Below are 22,053 nucleotides of genomic sequence, written 5' to 3'. Positions count from 1 at the left end.
AGAGGAGGAGGAAGGTCCCAGAGCAGTGGCAAGAGGAGGAGGAAGGCCCCAGAGCAGTGGCAAGAGGAGGAGGAAGGTCCCAGAGCAGTGGCAAGAGGAGGAGGAAGGTCCCAGAGCAGTGGTCAGAGGAGGAGGAAGGCCCCAGAGCTGTGGTAAGAGGAGGAGGAAGGCCCCAGAGCTGTGGTAAGAGGAGGAGGAAGGCCCCAGAGCTGTGGTAAGAGGAGGAGGAAGGCCCCAGAGCCCTAGTAGGGGTAGGATTTGGGTGGCCTCAGGATACATGTCAGGAGTTGACCACACTGTTTTGTTTGATGGCTGTAAACCTAATAATATCTGACGCCACGTGTATATAGGGTTGGTATCCTTATTGTTTTATTGTTACCCTGCAGCCTCCACCAGCTTTGGACCCACGCTCCTGTCCTGGGCAGTAATTCTGATCATTCAGATGCTTCTTCTAACACAACTACTGGGACAAGTCTTCTACCCGTGAACGAAGACCCCAACACATCATCTAATAATGGGATGAGATGCGGCTTCTTCTCGAGACTTCTCCTCATAAACGAGAACTCCGGGGGCAAATCTCCTGAGATACCGGACCTGCATTTATCCATAGCAGGCGGCTTATATGGGGGGATATGCAAGTTCTCCACTGGAATAGGCAGAGTGTTGTGGGGTTTTTAGTTTTCTTCTTATTGTCCTTTGGTATTTGTTGACATTTTTTTGTGCCAAATTCTTCAAAAAAAGGAGTACGTGGTTCATGAATTTTGTGCAAAATCAAAACTACTCGTTATTTTTGGCTTTAACCGTTTTTGTGTCCTATTACCACAAAAAGTCGCACATTCTGATAATATGGTGCAAAATCTTACAAAAGTTACAAATGATGAATCAACCAAGAACATCTGGAGCCCCAAACTCCGCCAAAAAACGATGAACATAAAAACATAAAAAAAGCAGAACATGTATAAAATAGGCTTTAAAATGGCACAAGTTAAAAAAAGGTGAAAAACACCAAAAACTAGAGAAAAAAAAGGGATAAATGTAATAAAGAATCGGACCATGTGTGTAATAGTTCTATGATATGGTTTAATACGCAGGTTACATGTGTAATGGGCAGAGTCTACGGTGTGATGGACACACTGCTGCCTGCACCGGAGTTGGACGGGTTTCTGGATAATTCCCGCTGTTGCTCGGGGTGTAGACTCCATGTTGGCGTTATGTCTTTTTCACCAGATCCATCAATGACGCACAAATCTCTCAGCTTTATTGTAATCTATTAGCATATGAAGAAAAAGTGCACAAAGGCTGAGAGTAGGAGCCATTACACTTTTTATATGCGGCCGTCCATTACCTATGGACCTATGGCATATCTGCCCCAGGAGGATCTGCGCCCGGCAGACTTCCGCTCCCTCACATCTAATATCCAGTACACATAATACAATAAATACTTAGCCATCACATCTGGAACGTTAGATCCCATCATCTGTAAAAGCCAATGCCCAGTGGACAGAGGTGCAAACACATCGCACAGTCCTAAAGTTACATCATTACAGATACTGAGGTCCTTGTAAAGGTTGGGCTCATCAAACGGGCAGCTGGAGGTTTCACGTGAAGGTTAGGGCTCCTCACATGGACAACCAACTGAAAGTTGGGGACCCTCACAAAAAAAAACAAAAGGTTCTTGTGAAGGTCAGGGTTTCTTGTGGACATCTGGAAGTTCTCGTCAAGATTGGGGCTCCTCTTGGACAGCTTCTTTCAAAGGTTGGGGATACTCATGGAAAGTTAGAAGTTCTCAATCTGGTAGGGACTCCGTAAGAAAAAATGGAGGTTCTCCCGTAGCTTGGGGCTCCTCATGGACACCTAGCGATTCTAGTGAAGGGCGGGACACCTTGTAAGGATCGATGGAGGTTCTAGTGAAATTCGGGGATTTCTACCAAGTTTAAGAACAAGTGCAGTTCGAAACGCGTATGGTAATCAGCGTTGTATTCCAGGTTTCCCTAAGTCCAGATATGGATTTTTGATTGTTCACACTATTAATATATATAATATAACATTTTTTGAATTTTAAATTTTGGACGTTTGGTGAGCTGGATCTATTTCTCCTATACCTCTGTATCCTAGCGCTGGCAGAGCACTTGATTGCATACTCCTGGACGGACTGAAGCCGATGGAGGGTGAGCCGGTTAAACCCTTTTTTCTGTATATTACACCTGGAAGTTCTTGTCAAGATTGGCCTCCTCTTGGACAACTGGAAATGCTTTTAAAGGTTGGGGATACTCATGGAAAGTTAGAAGTTCTCCTGCAGTTAGGGACTCCTTATGGAAAGATGGAGGTTCTCCTGTAGCTTGGGGCTCCTCATGGACACCTGGCGATCCTAGTGAAGGGCGGGACACCTTGTAAGGATCGATGGAGGTTCTAGTGAAATTCAAGTCACTTTATTGACAGCTAGAGGTTCTCATGTAGGTTGGGTCTTTTAATAGAGAGCTGGAAGTTCTTGGGAAAGTGAGGGCTCCTTATGGACAGCTGGCGGTTCTTACAAAGGTCCGAACTCCTCACATGGACAGCTTGAGATTCTCGTGAAGATCAGGGCTCCTCACATGGACAGCTGGAGGTTCTCATGAAGGTTGGGGCATTTCATGGATAGCTAGGAGTTCTTGTCAAGGTCAGGGTTCCTCATGGGCAGCTGGTGGTTCTAGAGAAAGTCACAAGAACCCCATACAGAGAGCTGGAAGCTCTTGTGAAGGTTGGGGTTCCTCACACAGACAGCTGGAGGTTTTGAGCCACATTCCGTATTCTCCCAAAAATGGTCATTAAACTTAGAGCAGTGACTATAGCAATGGCAGCTGCACTGGAGCACTGCAAAACAACCAGCAGAGAATGGGTGAATGTAGTGAGGTTAGTTTTATGAATCTGTTAGGGGGAAACAGGATGGAGTAGTCAGTGTGTTGTGACGAGGATCGCAACTCAATGCCCTTACTTGCTGTCGGCTCTCCCAACCAGAGCACGATACTGCATAGAAATACGTAGAAATACATGCTGTCATCCTTGAGTCAGGAGAGCTGACAGCCAGTCCGAGCGTTGCGTTGCAATCCTCGACCGAGTCATATGACTATCTGAATCTTCCTCTATAGGGGATTAAGACACACACATAGGATGGTTGGGTAAACATTTGCCCTCTATCCACCTTCCATCATGTAGACAGTCATGTCTGATAGCATTTTTTTTTTTTCTCCAAAGAATCGGGCACCATGAAGTCCAACATTTCCAATCCTCAATTGCCCCAAGATTTACCATTAAGGGACCCGTTGGAGATCTAAGACCTGAGATTGTAACAGGATCCCACCGCAATCAGCAGAATCCATAACATTGCGTAATAATGATAAATGGGGGGGAAGTTCTAGAATATATCTAAATTGATCTCATCACCAGGCACCATAACCTAAACCACTGGCAACAAGGATCACACTTCACCTCCTGGATACTGGAGATTATAACCTCTCTACCCACACTGGATACCACAGACTCTACCTATTGTGTGTAGTGTATCCATAGATATTCTATCCACCCAATGGACACGAGCGATAATAACCTTAAGTCCACTACTTTCCATCCATTGGCTGCAAGAAATTGCAACCTATCCATGACTTTCCACCACATGAACACCGAAGGTTATAACCATATGCTCACTCACTGGACACCTAAAAACATAACCAAGAAGCCACCAATCTCCACACACTGAACCCTAGAAAATATAAACAACAAAACACCCACTCCACCCACCGGAGGAGAAAATAGTCTTGTGTTCATTTGTTGCTTCCAGTGAACATAACTAAGAAGCCACCACTGGACTGTAGATATTATATCTTCTATCCAATCACTAAATCCCAGAGATTAGAACTTCCATCCACCAATTGTACACTCAAGAATAAAACCTTTTGTTCACCAAGTGGACACGAGAGACCATAACCAAGAAGCCACCTATCTCCACCCACTGGGCACAAAGATATAAATAATAAACCACCTCTCCCCATCCAGTAGACACCAGAGACCATAACCAAGAAGCCACCTATCTCCACCCACTGGACACCAGAGACCATAACCAAGAACCCACCTCTCCCCTTCCAGTGGATACCAGAGACCATATCCAAGAAGCCACCTCTCCCACCCAATGGATGCATGAAGATCTAACCAAGAAGCCACCCCTCACCACCCACTGGACTCCAGAGTCCATAACCAAGAAGCCACCTATCTCCACCCACTGGACTCAAAGATATAAATAATAAACCACCTTTCCCCATCCAGTAGACACCAGAGACCATAACCAAGAAGCCACCTATCTCCACCCACTGGACACCAGAGACCATAACCAAGAACCCACCTCTCCCCTTCCAGTGGATACCAGAGACCATATCCAAGAAGCCACCTCTCCCACCCAATGGATGCATGAAGATCTAACCAAGAAGCCACATCTCACCACCCACTGGACACAAGAGACCATAACCAAGAAACCACCTCTCGCACCCGATGGATACATGAAGATCTAACCATGAAGCCACCTTCTCCACCCACTGGATACCATATGCTACAAGTCTCCATCCATCTTCTTCACATTGCCTCTGTTGGACAGGAGGATGCTAAGTACCTTCAGAACGGAGCCGTGGAAGGTCCATATGTACTGGAGATGGGTGTTGAGGAGCGCTAGGCTGCAGGGAACGTAGGAATCCTCCTGCTCGTGATCTCGACATCTACACAAGAAAAGTAATGATAGAAAGTATCTGCTCCATGATGTGAGAAACAATAGTCTGCAGAGGGAACCAGTCATCTATACTGCAGTACATGAAAAAAGGGCTGACAGGACAAACCTAAAATGAGCTCCTCCCCTTATATAAGCCCCTCCCTCTTATGATGACTCCGCATTTCAGTCTACCTACAGCAGGTGCGTGATAATCTTCTCTTCTGACAATACATCCCCATGCACTGACTGCTGAGCTTGTGCACAGGAGCCAATATAGGTAAGTAGAGTTGCAGGGTAAAGCATGGGGGAGACAGAGGGCAACAGCCTGAGCCATGAACAAAGCAAGGCAGAAACGGAAACTAAACTGGAGTTACTGATTATACAACCCCTGGCAAAAATTATGGAATCACCGGGCTCGGAGGATGTTCATTCAGTTGTTTAATGTTGTTGAAAAAAAGCCGATCACAGACATGGCACAAAACTAAAGTCATTTCAAATGGCAACTTTATGGCTTTAAGAAACACTAAAAGAAATCAAGATAAAAAATGTGGTACTCAGTAAGGGTAATTTTATTCAGACTAAGCAGAGGGGAAAAAATTATGGAATCACTCAATTCTGAGGAAAAAATTATGGAATCATGAAAAACAAACACACAAAAGAACACTCCAATACATCACTAGTATTTTGTTGCACCACCTCTGGCTTTAATAACAGCTTGCAGTCTCTTAGGCATGGACTTAATGAGTTATAAACAGTACTCTTCATCAGTCTGGCTCCAACTGTCTCTGATTGCTGTTGCCAGATCAGCTTTGCAGGTTGGAGCCTTGACATGGACCATTTTCTTCAACTTCCACCAAAGATTTTCAATTGGATTGAGATCCGGACTATTTGCCGGCCATGACATTGACCTTATGTGTCTTCTTTCAAGGAATGTTTTCACAGTTTTTGCTCTATGGCAGGATGCATTATCATCTTGAGAAATGATGTCCTCATCCCCAAACATCCTTTCAATTGATGGGATAAGAAAACTGTCCAAAATATCAATGTAAACTTGGGCATTTATTGAAGATGTAATGACAGCCATCTCCCCAGTGCCTTCACCTGACACGCAGCCCCATATCTTCAATGACTGTGGAGATTTGCATGTTCTCTTCATGCAGTCATCTTTATAAATCTCATTGGAACGCCACCAAACAAAAAGTTCCAGCATCATCACCTTGCCCAATGCAGATCCGCGATTCATCACTGAATATGACTTTCATCCAGTCATCCACAGTCCACGATTCCTTTTCCTCAGCCCATTGTAACCTTGTTTCTTTCTGTTTAGGTGTTAATGATGGCTTATGTTTAGCTTTTCTGTATGTAAATCCCATTTCCTTTAGGCGGTTTCTTACAGTTCGGTCACAGACATTGACTCCAGTTTCCCCCCATTCGTTCCTCATTTGTTTTGTTGTGCATTTCCTGTTTTGGAGACATATTGCTTTAAGTTTCCGGTCTTGACGCTTTGATGTCTTCCTTGGTCTACCAGTATGTTTGCCTTTAACAACCTTCCCATGTTGTTTGTATTTGGTCCAGATTTTAGACACAGCTGACTGTGAACAACCAACATCTTTTGCAACATTGCGTGATGATTTACCTTCTTTTAAGAGTTTGATAATCCTCTCCTTTGTTTCAATTGACATTTCTCGTGTTGGAGCCATGAGTCATGTCAGTCCACTTGGTGCAACAGATCTCCAAGGTGTGATCACTCCTTTTTCGATGCAGACTAATAACGAGCAGATCTAATTTGATGCAGGTGTTAGTTTTGGAAATGAAAATTTACAGGGTGATTCCATAATTTTTTCCTCAGAATTGAGTGATTCCATAATTATTTCCCCTCTGCTTGGTCTGAAAAAAATTACCCTTACTGAGTACCACATTTTTTATCTTGATTTCTTTTAGTGTTTCTTAAAGCCATAAAGTTGCCATTTGAAATGACTTTAGTTTTGTGCCATGTCTGTGATCTGCTTTTTTTCAACAACATTAAACAACGGAATGAACATCCTCCGAGCCCGGTGATTCCAGAATTTTTGCCAGGGGTTGTAGATGTTTCTTAATAGAGCAGACCTGCAGTGTAAAGTATAAGGAAAGAACTAGATTTACGACTGATCTGATCATAGCTGAGTCCGAATGGAGAGGAGAAAGCAAGAAGCCGATAATGGACAGTGAAAAAAATGTAACATACGAGAAGGAAAATATGTGACCCCTGCTCTAACAGGAGAGAACCTTCACGTCTATGCTCCTCCCACACGAAGAATCTTCTCACCTCCTGTAAAGCTCCATAACGACGGAGTAATTACTGCGAGACACCGAGCTGTTCAATCCCAGCTGACGAAGGGTTAAACTGGGAAGCGAGACGCCTTCTTCTACCAGGACCCCCAAATTATAGAGACCCTGGAACCACCAAACATGTCAGTATCAAACCCGGACCCCAAACCGCATTATCTCTACTGTCACTGTGTTATCTGGGGTGTTACATAGGACTGCAGGTGACATCTACTACATTATCTGTACTCAGAGAGTTATCACTGTGTTATCTGTGGTGTTACATAGGACTGCAGGTGACATCTACTACATTATCTGCACTCAGAGAGTTATCACTGTGTTATCTGTGGTGTTACATAGGACTGCAGGTGACATCTACTACATTATCTGTACTCAGAGAGTTATCACTGTGTTATCTGTGGTGTTACATAGGACTGCAGGTGACATCTACTACATTATCTGTACTCAGAGAGTTATCACTGTGTTATCTGTGGTGTTACATAGGACTGCAGGTGACATCTACTACATTATCTGCACTCAGAGAGTTATCACTGTGTTATCTGTGGTGTTACATAGGACTGCAGGTGACATCTACTACATTATCTGTACTCAGAGAGTTATCACTGTGTTATCTGTGGTGTTACATAGGACTGCAGGTGACATCTACTACATTATCTGTACTCAGAGAGTTATCACTGTAATATCTGTGGTGTTACATAGGACTGCAGGTGACATATACTACATTATCTGTACTCAGAGAGTTATCACTGTGTTATCTGTGGTGTTACATAGGACTGCAGGTGACATCTGCTACATTATCTGTACTCAGAGAGTTATCACTGTGTTATCTGTGGTGTTACATAGGACTGCAGGAGACATCTACTACATTATCTGTACTCAGAGAGTTATCACTGTGTTATCTGTGGTGTTACATAGGACTGCAGGTGACATCTACTACATTATCTGTACTCAGGGAGTTATCACTGTGTTATCTGTGGTGTTACATAGGACTGCAGGTGACATCTACTACATTATCTGTACTCAGAGAGTTATCACTGTGCTATCTGTGGTGTTACATAGGACTGCAGGTGACATCTACTACATTATCTGTACTCAGAGTTATCACTGTGTTATCTGTGGTGTTACATAGGACTGCAGGTGACATCTACTACATTATCTGTACTCAGAGAGTTATCACTGTGTTATCTGTGGTGTTACATAGGACTGCAGGTGACATCTACTACATTATCTGTACTCAGAGAGTTATCACTGTGTTATCTGTGGTGTTACATAGGACTGCAGGTGACATCTGCTACATTATCTGTACTCAGAGAGTTATCACTGTGTTATCTGTGGTATTACATAGGACTGCAGGTGACATTTACTGCATTATCTGTACTCAGAGAGTTATCACTGTGTTATCTGTGGTGTTACATAGGACTGCAGGTGACATCTACTACATTATCTGTACTCAGAGAGTTATCACTGTAATATCTGTGGTGTTACATGGGACTGCAGGTGACATCTACTACATTATCTGTACTCAGAGAGTTATCACTGTAATATCTGTGGTGTTACATAGGACTGCAGGTGACATATACTACATTATCTGTACTCAGAGAGTTATCACTGTGTTATCTGTGGTGTTACATAGGACTGCAGGTGACATCTGCTACATTATCTGTACTCAGAGAGTTATCACTGTGTTATCTGTGGTGTTACATAGGACTGCAGGTGACATCTACTACATTATCTGTACTCAGGGAGTTATCACTGTGTTATCTGTGGTGTTACATAGGACTGCAGGTGACATCTACTACATTATCTGTACTCAGAGAGTTATCACTGTGCTATCTGTGGTGTTACATAGGACTGCAGGTGACATCTACTACATTATCTGTACTCAGAGAGTTATCACTGTGTTATCTGTGGTGTTACATAGGACTGCAGGCGACATCTACTACATTATCTGTACTCAGAGAGTTATCACTGTGTTATCTGTGGTGTTACATAGGACTGCAGGTGACATCTACTACATTATCTGTACTCAGAGAGTTATCACTGTGTTATCTGTGGTGTTACATAGGACTGCAGGTGACATCTACTACATTATCTGTAGTCAGAGAGTTATCACTGTGTTATCTGTGGTGTTACATAGGACTGCAGGTGACATCTACTACATTATCTGTACTCAGAGAGTTATCACTGTGTTATCTGTGGTGTTACATAGGACTGCAGGCGACATCTACTACATTATCTGTACTCAGAGAGTTATCACTGTGTTATCTGTGGTGTTACATAGGACTGCAGGTGACATCTACTACATTATCTGTACTCAGAGAGTTATCACTGTGCTATCTGTGGTGTTACATAGGACTGCAGGTGACATCTACTACATTATCTGTACTCAGAGAGTTATCACTGTGTTATCTGTGGTGTTACATAGGACTGCAGGTGACATCTATTACATTATCTGTACTCAGAGAGTTATCACTGTGTTATCTGTGGTGTTACATAGGACTGCAGGTGACATCTACTACATTATCTGTACTCAGAGAGTTATCACTGTGTTATCTGTGGTGTTACATAGGACTGCAGGTGACATCTACTACATTATCTGTACTCAGAGAGTTATCACTGTGTTATCTGTGGTGTTACATAGGACTGCAGGTGACATCTATTACATTATCTGTACTCAGAGAGTTATCACTGTGTTATCTGTGGTGTTACATAGGACTGCAGGTGACATCTACTACATTATCTGTACTCAGAGAGTTATCACTGTGTTATCTGTGGTGTTACATAGGACTGCAGGTGACATCTACTACATTATCTGTACTCAGAGAGATATCACTGTGTTATCTGTGGTGTTACATAGGACTGCAGGTGACATCTGCTACATTATCTGTACTCAGAGAGTTATCACTGTGTTATCTGTGGTGTTACATAGGACTGCAGGTGACATCTACTACATTATCTGTACTCAGAGAGTTATCACTGTGTTATCTGTGGTGTTACATAGGACTGCAGGTGACATCTACTACATTATCTGTACTCAGAGAGTTATCACTGTGTTATCTGTGGTGTTACATAGGACTGCAGGTGACATCTACTACATTATCTGTACTCAGAGAGTTATCACTGTGTTATCTGTGGTGTTACATAGGACTGCAGATGACATCTACTACATTATCTGTACTCAGAGAGTTATCACTGTGTTATCTGTGGTGTTACATAGGACTGCAGGTGACATCTACTACATTATCTGTACTCAGAGAGTTATCACTGTGTTATCTGTGGTGTTACATAGGACTGCAGGTGACATCTGCTACATTATCTGTACTCAGAGAGTTATCACTGTGTTATCTGTGGTATTACATAGGACTGCAGGTGACATTTACTGCATTATCTGTACTCAGAGAGTTATCACTGTGTTATCTGTGGTGTTACATAGGACTGCAGGTGACATCTACTACATTATCTGTACTCAGAGAGTTATCACTGTGTTATCTGTGGTGTTACATAGGACTGCAGGTGACATCTACTACATTATCTGTACTCAGACAGTCATCACTGTGTTATCTGTGGTGTTACATAGGACTGCAGGTGACATCTACTACATTATCTGTACTCAGAGAGTTATCACTGTGTTATCTGTGGTGTTACATAGGACTGCAGGTGACATCTACTACATTATCTGTACTCAGAGAGTTATCACTGTGTTATCTGTGGTGTTACATAGGACTGCAGGTGACATCTACTACATTATCTGAACTCAGAGAGTTATCACTGTGTTATCTGTGGTGTTACATAGGACTGCAGGTGACATCTACTACATTATCTGTACTCAGAGAGTTATCACTGTGTTATCTGTGGTGTTACATAGGACTGCAGGTGACATCTACTACATTATCTGTACTCAGAGAGTTATCACTGTGTTATCTGTGGTGTTACATAGGACTGCAGGTGACATCTACTACATTATCTGTACTCAGAGAGTTATCACTGTGTTATCTGTGGTGTTACATAGGACTGCAGGTGACATCTATTACATTATCTGTACTCAGAGAGTTATCACTGTGTTATCTGTGGTGTTACATAGGACTGCAGGTGACATCTACTACATTATCTGTACTCAGAGAGTTATCACTGTGTTATCTGTGGTGTTACATAGGACTGCAGGTGACATCTACTACATTATCTGTACTCAGAGAGTTATCACTGTGTTATCTGGGGTGTTACATAGGACTGCAGGTGACATCTACTACATTATCTGTACTCAGAGAGTTATCACTGTAATATCTGTGGTGTTACATGGGACTGCAGGTGACATCTACTACATTATCTGTACTCAGAGAGTTATTACTGTGTTATCTGTGGTGTTACATAGGACTGCAGGTGACATCTATTACATTATCTGTACTCAGAGAGTTATCACTGTGTTATCGGTGGTGTTACATAGGACTGCAGGTGACATCTACTACATTATCTGTACTCAGAGAGTTATCACTGTGTTATCTGTGGTGTTACATAGGACTGCAGGTGACATCTACTACATTATCTGTACTCAGAGAGTTATCACTGTGTTATCGGTGGTGTTACATAGGACTGCAGGTGACATCTACTACATTATCTGTACTCAGAGAGTTATCACTGTGTTATCTGGGGTGTTACATGGGACTGCAGGTGACATCTACTACATTATCTGTACTCAGAGAGTTATTACTGTGTTATCTGTGGTGTTACATAGGACTGCAGGTGACATCTACTACATTATCTGTACTCAGAGAGTTATCACTGTGTTATCTGTGGTGTTACATAGGACTGCAGGTGACATCTACTACATTATCTGTACTCAGAGAGTTATCACTGTGTTATCTGTGGTGTTACATAGGACTGCAGATGACATCTACTACATTATCTGTACTCAGAGAGTTATCACTGTGTTATCTGTGGTGTTACATAGGACTGCAGGTGACATCTACTACATTATCTGTACTCAGAGAGTTATCACTGTGTTATCTGTGGTGTTACATAGGACTGCAGGTGACATCTACTACATTATCTGTACTCAGAGAGTTATCACTGTGTTATCTGTGGTGTTACATAGGACTGCAGGTGACATCTACTACATTATCTGTACTCAGAGAGTTATCACTGTGTTATCTGTGGTGTTACATAGGACTGCAGGTGACATCTACTACATTATCTCTACTCAGAGAGTTATCACTGTGTTATCTGTGGTGTTACATAGGACTGCAGGTGACATCTGCTACATTATCTGTACTCAGAGAGTTATCACTGTGTTATCTGGGGTGTTACATGGGACTGCAGGTGACATCTACTACATTATCTGTACTCAGAGAGTTATTACTGTGTTATCTGTGGTGTTACATAGGACTGCAGGTGACATCTACTACATTATCTGTACTCAGAGAGTTATCACTGTGTTATCTGTGGTGTTACATAGGACTGCAGGTGACATCTACTACATTATCTGTACTCAGAGAGTTATCACTGTGTTATCTGTGGTGTTACATAGGACTGCAGATGACATCTACTACATTATCTGTACTCAGAGAGTTATCACTGTGTTATCTGTGGTGTTACATAGGACTGCAGGTGACATCTACTACATTATCTGTACTCAGAGAGTTATCACTGTGTTATCTGTGGTGTTACATAGGACTGCAGGTGACATCTACTACATTATCTGTACTCAGAGAGTTATCACTGTGTTATCTGTGGTGTTACATAGGACTGCAGGGCGCGGCCAGTACCTGCGGGTCTTTCTGCAGCGCTGCGGCTGTGTACATCTCCACCGCTGCCGGCACGTTCCTCTTTCTTCTGACATGTGACGCGTAGAACAGATCCCCCATCTTTATCTGAGCTGTAGGAGGAGGACAGGGATGAGAGCACGGTGGGAGTAGTAGTTCTTCGTACTCACAGACATTGATCCGGATGTGCACAGATCCCCGTACAGGACAGAATGTTATTAGTCATCACAGAGAAACTCTCCATATAACACCCTCGCATCATCCTCCAGTCACCTCCAGAGCTGCAGTCACTATCCTGCTGTTACATCGTGTCTTATCCTCCAGTCACCTCCAGAGCTGCAGTCACTATTCTGCTGTTACATTAGGTCTTATCCTCCAGTCACCTCCAGAGCTGCAGTCACTATTCTGCTGTTACATCGTATCTTATCCTCCAGTCACCTCCAGAGCTGCAGTCACTATTCTGCTGTTACATCATGTCTTATCCTCCAGTCACCTCCAGAGCTGCGGTCACTATTCTGCTGTTACATCGTGTCTTATACTCCAGTCACCTCCAGAGCTGCACTCACTATTCTGCTGTTACATTAGGTCTTATCCTCCAGTCACCTCCAGAGCTGCAGTCACTATTCTGCTGTTACATCGTGTCTTATCCTCCAGTCACCTCCAGAGCTGCAGTCACTATTCTGCTGTTACATCATGTCTTATCCTCCAGTCACCTCCAGAGCTGCGGTCACTATTCTGCTGTTACATCGTGTCTTATACTCCAGTCACCTCCAGAGCTGCACTCACTATTCTGCTGTTACATCGTGTCTTATCCTCCAGTCACCTCCAGAGCTGCAGTCACTATTCTGCTGTTACATCATGTCTTATCCTCCAGTCACCTCCAGAGCTGCGGTCACTATTCTGCTGTTACATCATGTCTTATCCTCCAGTCACCTCCAAAGCTGCAGTCACTATTCTGCTGATACATCGTGTCTTATCCTCCAGTCACCTCCAGAGCTGCAGTCACTATTCTGCTGTTACATAGTCTCTTATCCTCCAGTCACCTCCAGAGCTGCACTCTCTATTCTGCTGTTACATCGTGTCTTATCCTCCAGTCACCTCCAGAGCTGCACTCACTATTCTGCTGTTACATCGTGTCTTATCCTCCAGTCACCTCCAGAGCTGCAGTCACTATTCTGCTGTTACATAGTCTCTTATCCTCCAGTCACCTCCAGAGCTGCAGTCACTATTCTGCTGTTACATCATGTCTTATCCTCCAGTCACCTCCAGAGCTGCGGTCACTATTCTGCTGTTACATCATGTCTTATCCTCCAGTCACCTCCAAAGCTGCAGTCACTATTCTGCTGATACATCGTGTCTTATCCTCCAGTCACCTCCAGAGCTGCAGTCACTATTCTGCTGTTACATAGTCTCTTATCCTCCAGTCACCTCCAGAGCTGCACTCTCTATTCTGCTGTTACATCGTGTCTTATCCTCCAGTCACCTCCAGAGCTGCACTCACTATTCTGCTGTTACATCGTGTCTTATCCTCCAGTCACCTCCAGAGCTGCAGTCACTATTCTGCTGTTACATAGTCTCTTATCCTCCAGTCACCTCCAGAGCTGCACTCTCTATTCTGCTGTTACATCGTGTCTTATCCTCCAGTCACCTCCAGAGCTGCACTCACTATTCTGCTGTTACATCGTGTCTTATCCTCCAGTCACCTCCAGAGCTGCAGTCACTATTCTGCTGTTACATAGTCTCTTATCCTCCAGTCACCTCCAGAGCTGCAGTCACTATTCTGCTGTTACATCATGTCTTATCCTCCAGTCACCTCCAGAGCTGCGGTCACTATTCTGCTGTTACATCATGTCTTATCCTCCAGTCACCTCCAAAGCTGCAGTCACTATTCTGCTGATACATCGTGTCTTATCCTCCAGTCACCTCCAGAGCTGCAGTCACTATTCTGCTGTTACATAGTCTCTTATCCTCCAGTCACCTCCAGAGCTGCACTCTCTATTCTGCTGTTACATCGTGTCTTATCCTCCAGTCACCTCCAGAGCTGCACTCACTATTCTGCTGTTACATCGTGTCTTATCCTCCAGTCACCTCCAGAGCTGCAGTCACTATTCTGCTGTTACATAGTCTCTTATCCTCCAGTCACCTCCAGAGCTGCAGTCACTATTCTGCTGTTACATCATGTCTTATCCTCCAGTCACCTCCAGAGCTGCGGTCACTATTCTGCTGTTACATCATGTCTTATCCTCCAGTCACCTCCAGAGCTGCAGTCACTATTCTGCTGATACATCGTGTCTTATCCTCCAGTCACCTCCAGAGCTGCAGTCACTATTCTGCTGTTACATAGTCTCTTATCCTCCAGTCACCTCCAGAGCTGCACTCTCTATTCTGCTGTTACATCGTGTCTTATCCTCCAGTCACCTCCAGAGCTGCACTCACTATTCTGCTGTTACATCGTGTCTTATCCTCCAGTCACCTCCAGAGCTGCAGTCACTATTCTGCTGTTACATAGTCTCTTATCCTCCAGTCACCTCCAGAGCTGCAGTCACTATTCTGCTGTTACATCATGTCTTATCCTCCAGTCACCTCCAGAGCTGCGTTCACTATTCTGCTGTTACATCATGTCTTATCCTCCAGTCACCTCCAAAGCTGCAGTCACTATTCTGCTGATACATCGTGTCTTATCCTCCAGTCACCTCCAGAGCTGCAGTCACTATTCTGCTGTTACATAGTCTCTTATCCTCCAGTCACCTCCAGAGCTGCACTCTCTATTCTGCTGTTACATCGTGTCTTATCCTCCAGTCACCTCCAGAGCTGCGGTCACTATTCTGCTGTTACATCGTGTCTTATCCTCCAGTCACCTCCAGAGCTGCAGTCACTATTCTGCTGTTACATCGTGTCTCATCCTCCAGTCACCTCCAGAGCTGCAGTCACAATTCTGCTGTTACATTGTGTCTTATCCTCCAGAGCTGCAGTCACTATTCTGCTGTTATAGCTTGTCTTATCCTCCAGTCACCTCCAGAGCTGCAGTCACTATTCTGCTGTTACATTGTGTCTCATCCTCCAGAGCTGCAGTCACTATTCTGCTGTTACATCATGTCTCATCCTCCAGTCACCTCCAGAGCTGCAGTCACTATTCTGCTGTTACATCGTGTCTCATCCTCCAGTCACCTCCAGAGCTGCAGTCTCTATTCTGCTGTTACATCGTGTCTTATCCTCCAGTCACCTCCAGAGCTGCAGTCCCTATTCTGCTGTTACATCGTGTCTCATCCTCCAGTCACCTCCAGAGCTGCACTCACTATTCTGCTGTTACATTGTGTCTTATCCTCCAGTCACCTCCAGAGCTGCAGTCACTATTCTGCTGTTACATTGTGTCTCATCCTCCAGAGCTGCAGTCACTATTCTGCTGTTACATCATGTCTCATCCTCCAGTCACCTCCAGAGCTGCAGTCACTATTCTGCTGTTACATCGTGTCTCATCCTCCAGTCACCTCCAGAGCTGCAGTCTCTATTCTGCTGTTACATCGTGTCTTATCCTCCAGTCACCTCCAGAGCTGCAGTCCCTATTCTGCTGTTACATCGTGTCTCATCCTCCAGTCACCTCCAGAGCTCACAATTTCATACTCACCGTACGCCGGGGGTTGTACTCACCGTACGCCGGGGGCTGTACTCACCATACATTGGGGGGCTGTACTCACTGTACACTGGTGGTCATACTCACTGTATACCGTGGGTCGTAGGCACCGTACGCCGGGGCTTGTACTCACCATATGTCGGGGGCTGTACTCACCATGTGTCGGGGGCTGTACTCACCATATGTCGGGGGGCTGTACTCACCGTATGCCTGGGGTCGTACTCACCGAACGCCGGGGGTCGTACTCACCGTATGTCGGGGGCTGTACTCACCGTACGCCTGGGGTCATACCGTACGGCGGGGGTTGTACTCACCGTACTCCGTGGGTCGTAGTCACCCTACTTCGGGGGTGGTACTCACCATATGTCAGGGGGCTGTACTCACAGTAGGCCGGGGGGCTGTGCTCACCGTACACTGGGGGTCGTACTCACCATACGTTGGGGGGCTGTACTCATCGTACGCCGGGGGTTGTACTCATGATATGTCGGGGGGTTGTAATCAACGTACACAGGGGGTCGTACTCACCGTACGCCGGGGTTGTACTCACCCTACTTCGGGGGTGGTACTCACCATATGTCGGGGGGCTGTACTCACAGTACGCCGGGGGGCTGTACTCACCGTACGCCGGGGGTCGTGCTCACCATATGTCGGGGGGCTGTACTCACCGTACATGTGGCGCCCCTGAGGGTTCAGTCGCCACAGAGGTACTGCACCTCACCCAGAGGTGTGGTGTCTCTTTCTCTCAGGTAAGGAGGGAGTGCTGCCCGGAACCCCAACACCTGCATCCAACACTACACTACCCCAGGCCAGCTGGAAGGGCAAGATGCATGTGCACAGTGCTGAGCCCTGTCCCTGGCTGGAGTGGGGGGAACCCAAAGGTAGGGGGAACCAGTAGTGGGTGTGGGTGGAGGAAGCAGTTTAGGGGAGCACCATTGTAGGAGATATAAAAAGGGAAGCCATCTTAGGGTGGCAGGAGAGCAGTCAGTGAGAGGAGAGAGTGAAGACACGTGCCCTCCGTTCCACAAATGACCTAAGACTAACGTCCTCCATAATCTGAACCTCGCACCTCCGTCTCCAAGACTTCTCTTGTGCTGCACCAGTTCTCTGGAATGCTCTACCCCAGACGATCCTATTGATGCCTAGTCACCACGTCTTCAAGCGCGCTTTAAAAACCCATCTCTTTAAACAAGCCTACCACCTCAAATACCCAGTAAACTAACTTTCCCCTGTTCCCTCCTTCTAAATATTACTCTGAATCTGCACCCTACTATTCATCTGTCTCCACACCCTCCATGCACTCAATACTTGATTATTGCACTTAAACATACTGGCTGATGACCGGATCATGCAACTTTATATGAAAATCCCGACTTACTATAATTGCCAGACCTGAAATAACAAGCACTTTTCACATAATTGTGTCCCCCCATTTCCTGTAGATTGTAAGCTTGCGAGCAGCCGGACCCTCACTCCTAATGTAACTGTTTACACTGTCTCACCTTGTATTGAATTTATTGTCTGTACATGTCCCCGCTTAATTGTAAAGTGCTGCGGAATATGTTGGCGCAATATAAATAAAAATTATTATTATTATTATTATTATTATTATTAAGACAGTCTGGGAGCAGAGTCTCGTTAGGAGCTCTGCTCCACAAGTAGGGCCTAGTGCTAGAGGCCCAGGAGGGGAGCAGAGGAGGAAGGCTCCGATCTATAGAAGGGATCCTAGGGGGTACGGTGAGTGCAGGACAGCACCCGTACGCCCCGAATCTGTCAGAAGACAGAGGGATCAGGCCGCAAGAAGGGGACCGGCCCCTGGTCCAGCCGTGTTACTCCAGGTGTCGGCTGGTAAAACCGGAGGCTTATGACTTTTATAGTTCAGTTGCCAAAGCCTCATTCTAATCCCCGTGAGGGTCAAGCAGGTCCAGGAACTCCAGTTAGACAGGAGGGACTTCAGAGCACACGAGCGGGACTGAGAGTGGGGAAGCGCAGGGCAGGAGGGAGAAGACCCAGCGTGAAGTCAGTCTAGAGAGGAACACATGAAAGCAGGGGTTCCGTCAGGTGCTCCTAAAACACCTGAGGAAGAGCTGGACCCCCGGTCTGGTGAACGCAGCGCGACGTGGGAAGCTGTAAGCTGGACAGTGCAACCTGAGGAACTTAACAACTGTGAGTAAAGACTCGGCTGACTGCACCGCACTGCCTCCGTCCATTATTTTAGCTGCATCATCTTTCCCCCTGCACTACAACGCCCAGCGCAACCAACAACCCCTACACTGCCCTGGAGCTAGCTCTACCTGTGGAGAACCACACCATCCCTGCTGCAGTAACACCAGCTCCAGAGGATCTGCACCGCAGCGGCGGCTCCATATAGCCGCATACCACAGGTGGCGTCACGAGCTCTATAAAAAACTCTATAAATCCCCTATAAATAGAACAAAAACCCCCCTTTTAATTGACCGCCCTGGGCCACGGACCGGGCCAGCCGCCGTGATATACCCCCCCAGCATCCATAGGTCCGGCTACCGAGTACCCCATTGCCCCGGGGGCGCGTCATCTTTGGCGTCACGAACAGGATTCCGTGCCCGTTGCCACCGGGTACTGTGCGCCTTAAAAGACTGTAACACTTACTGTGGTGAAGATTTCCCGCCATTCCCGAGATTTCCCGCCATTATCCGCCATTTTCCTGTTGCCGCGCGGGAAGAAGAGGGGCGTAACCGCGGGAATCGGAGAGGCGTAACCGCTGGAAGCGCGCGAAGCCCAGGCCCCGCCTCGCGCATTGACGCCGAACCAGGAAGTGTCAGGTCCTAGAAGGAGACCGTTGTCAAGCGCACGCTTTGACGTCAGCCGCGAGAGAGACGCAAGGTCCTGGAAGGAGACCGTCGCCTGCGGAGCTGCGGCCTACCCGATCCAAGTAAAGAAGGTAGGCTACGGTTTACTAGGGGGGCGCAACCATGGCCGACGACCAGCAAGCCGCCGGAGCACCGGATAACGCTCTCGATGCTCAACTTGCGCCTGGCACTGCTCAGGCCGGAGCAGCCACCCCACCAGCAGGGGTCGCGAGTCCAGTCATGCCCATGGCCCTGCCGTACATCTCCGGAGCAAAATGGCTTCCCCAGTTCAACAGACATTTTTGTGAATCGGTGGGATGTCGAGCCCCACCTGGAACAGGGCCACCCCAACCGGAACCTGTATCCCAGTGACCGTGTCACTTACACTCGGCACCACGGGGAACGTGGGTGGTATGCCCTCAAGGTGTACCGTTTGATCGCGGACAGCCCCCCGCAGGACATGGCTGATGACCCGGCTGGGTCCAGCAAAAATAACAAAAGTACCCCACTACTAGTACAGTAGGTGGGACTAAACTGTATATACTCACCCGTAAGGGTATAGGAGTTAAGAATGTTTTTCTTATTGTGTGCATAATTACCGGTCAGGGTATACAGACTTCAGGCTGAGAACAGTGAGCAGCCGAGAACTGATTTTGTACATAGTTTTGCACTTCTTAAAGTGCTCCCTATTGGTTTTATAAGTGCAATCAAGTGACCTCAGAAGAAAAACCCGTTTGGCGTGGCGAAAGACGTGGTCCAGCACCAGGATCACCTATGCCCTGCAGCCACTCCCAGGGCCTACGTTGAGGGTTTGCGGACGGGTCCCTCATGCTGCTACTTTTGCACCTGTTTGAAAAAGAAAATGGACACCCGGTTACAGAACGTACTGTAACCTGTTGAAAAATGTTTAATGAAAGAAATGTTTTATAGTGTAACAATAACCTGTAACGTTCAAGAAAAAGTGCCTCCCATAAAGGGAAGAAATGTTATTGTTATGATCTTATATGAGATGCATCTAAAAATTTGCATGTCTGTAATATACCCTGTTTTTACTCTGTTCCAGCTCGCGGACGTGTTGTGTTTTACCAGGGGGGAGTGTGGCGCCCCTGAGGGTTCAGTCGCCACAGAGGTACTGCACCTCACCCAGAGGTGTGGTGTCTCCTTCTCTCAGGTAAAGAGGGAGTGCTGCCCGGAACCCCAACACCCGCATTCAACACTTCACTGCTCCAGGCCGGCAGGAAGGGCAAGATGCATGTGCACAGTGCTGAGCCCTGTCCTTGGCTGGAGTGGGGGGAACCCAAAGGTAGAGGGAACCAGTAGTGGGTGTGGGTGGAGGAAGCAGTTTAGGGGAGCACCATTGTAGGAGATATAAAAAGGGAAGCCATCTTAGGGTGGCAGAGCAGAGCAGTCAGTGAGAGGAGAGAGTGAAGACAGTCAGGGAGCAGAGACTCTTAGGAGCTCTGCTCCACAAGTAGGGCCTAGTGCTAGAGGCCCAGGAGGGGAGCAGAGGAGGAAGGCTCCGATCTATAGAAGGGATCCCAGGGGGTACGGCTGTAATGCAGGTGCCGGAATGCAACGCAGAGACACAAGGCGAGAACAGTCAGAGATGAATATAAACAGTTATATATATATATATATATATATATATATATATAACAGGTATTCTGAACAAGGGATTGGCAACAAGGGTAATGAACAGTAATTTGAAATATTAGCAAAATGCGAAGTCTCTCAAAGTGATGTGTTGCCCTAAATCATGGGAGACACCACGTGAGTTCTTTAACTCTGCATATGGCCCTAGCGGGTGTCACCGGTTATTCCCGCTAGGCCGAAAGTTTTATCCAGACAAATTCAATTAGGTCACGTTGTGCTTCTTTAGCCCCAACCGTTCCCCTCCCAACCTGAGTACCTAAACCCAATTGGCCCCGGTACCATGAGTGAACAGTAGAAGTGACGGCCCTGTTCACGTATGCAGCTCCTCTGCTTTCGCTGGCGTGACTTTCCTGTGACAGCCGTCTCTCAAGTCCTCTCTGCTTGGCCGTTGGAGGCAGTCTCTCGAGCCTTGGATAGGGGGGTCCAGACCTCGTCTGTCGGCGGGCGACATCGGGTTCCACGAACTCACTCAGCACTGCAAGCAGGTTCCGACTCTCCTCAGCAGGCACAGCACTCGGGTCACATCTGTGAGGGATCCGGAGCTCTTCCACCGGCGCCCGGCTGTGGCACCTCACAGACCTCTGGCTTAGGCCTGTCACGCGGGGCTTCTCAGCATGCAGAGAACACATCTGATCCTCTCGGCGCCAAAAACTCCTCAGGCTTGGTGCGCTGGCCTCTTATCTCCAGGAAATCCTTCCTGGTAGTCACCTGATTGGGTCCAGCATCTAAATCTGCTCTCCCTTCAACTTCTCCTGTATATCTTGGTTCCGCTTGACTGTGTCTGGCCAGCAGATGGCAGTCTCTCTTAAAGGCTCTCTCGCCTCTGCTACACGGCGAGTGCAGGACGGCACCCGTACGCCCCAAATGTGTCAGAAGACAGAGGGATCGTAGGCCGCAAGAAGGGGACCGGCCCCTGGACCAGCCGTGTTACTCCAGGTCTCGGCTGGAAAAAGCGGAGGCTTCTGACTTTTATAGTTCAGTTGCCAAAGCCTCATTCTAATCCCCGTGAGGGTCAAGCAGGTCCGGGAACTCCAGTTAGACAGGAGGGACTTCAGAGCACACGAGCGGGACTGAGAGTGGGGAAGCGCAGGGCAGGAGGGAGAAGACCCAGCGTGAAGACGGTCTAGAGAGGAA

The 22,053-nt window shown here is 46.5% G+C and overlaps 2 protein-coding genes across 8 annotated transcripts in view; one reads left to right on the top strand and one right to left on the bottom strand.

The window, feature by feature from the left end:
• The window catches only part of ART1 (ADP-ribosyltransferase 1), a 34,160-nt gene extending 32,252 nt beyond the window's left edge, over window positions 1–1,908 (top strand). The window contains exon 5 of the mRNA XM_073661128.1: window positions 387–1,908. Coding sequence (XP_073517229.1) covers window positions 387–487 — 101 coding nt within the window. The 3' untranslated portion in view covers window positions 488–1,908. The remainder of the gene's footprint in view (window positions 1–386) is intronic.
• The window catches only part of LOC141189172 (protein sel-1 homolog 3-like), a 265,916-nt gene continuing 244,923 nt past the window's right edge, over window positions 1,061–22,053 (bottom strand). For 6 of the 7 annotated variants that reach the window (XM_073661122.1, XM_073661124.1, XM_073661121.1 and 3 more), the window contains 4 exons: window positions 12,814–12,923; window positions 7,035–7,162; window positions 4,637–4,739; window positions 1,061–2,850 (listed from right to left, as the gene is read on the bottom strand). In XM_073661122.1, coding sequence (XP_073517223.1) covers window positions 2,749–2,850; window positions 4,637–4,739; window positions 7,035–7,162; window positions 12,814–12,923 — 443 coding nt within the window. In that variant the 3' untranslated portion in view covers window positions 1,061–2,748. The remainder of the gene's footprint in view (window positions 2,851–4,636; window positions 4,740–7,034; window positions 7,163–12,813; window positions 12,924–22,053) is intronic. The other variant, XM_073661127.1, reaches the window with a different exon arrangement.

This window comes from Phyllobates terribilis, unplaced genomic scaffold (genome assembly GCF_046119375.1).
Source record: "Phyllobates terribilis strain yellow unplaced genomic scaffold, ASM4611937v1 Scaffold_2__4_contigs__length_985480577, whole genome shotgun sequence".
NCBI lineage: Eukaryota > Metazoa > Chordata > Amphibia > Anura > Dendrobatidae > Phyllobates > Phyllobates terribilis.
This window is presented reverse-complemented; position numbering and strand designations above follow the sequence as displayed.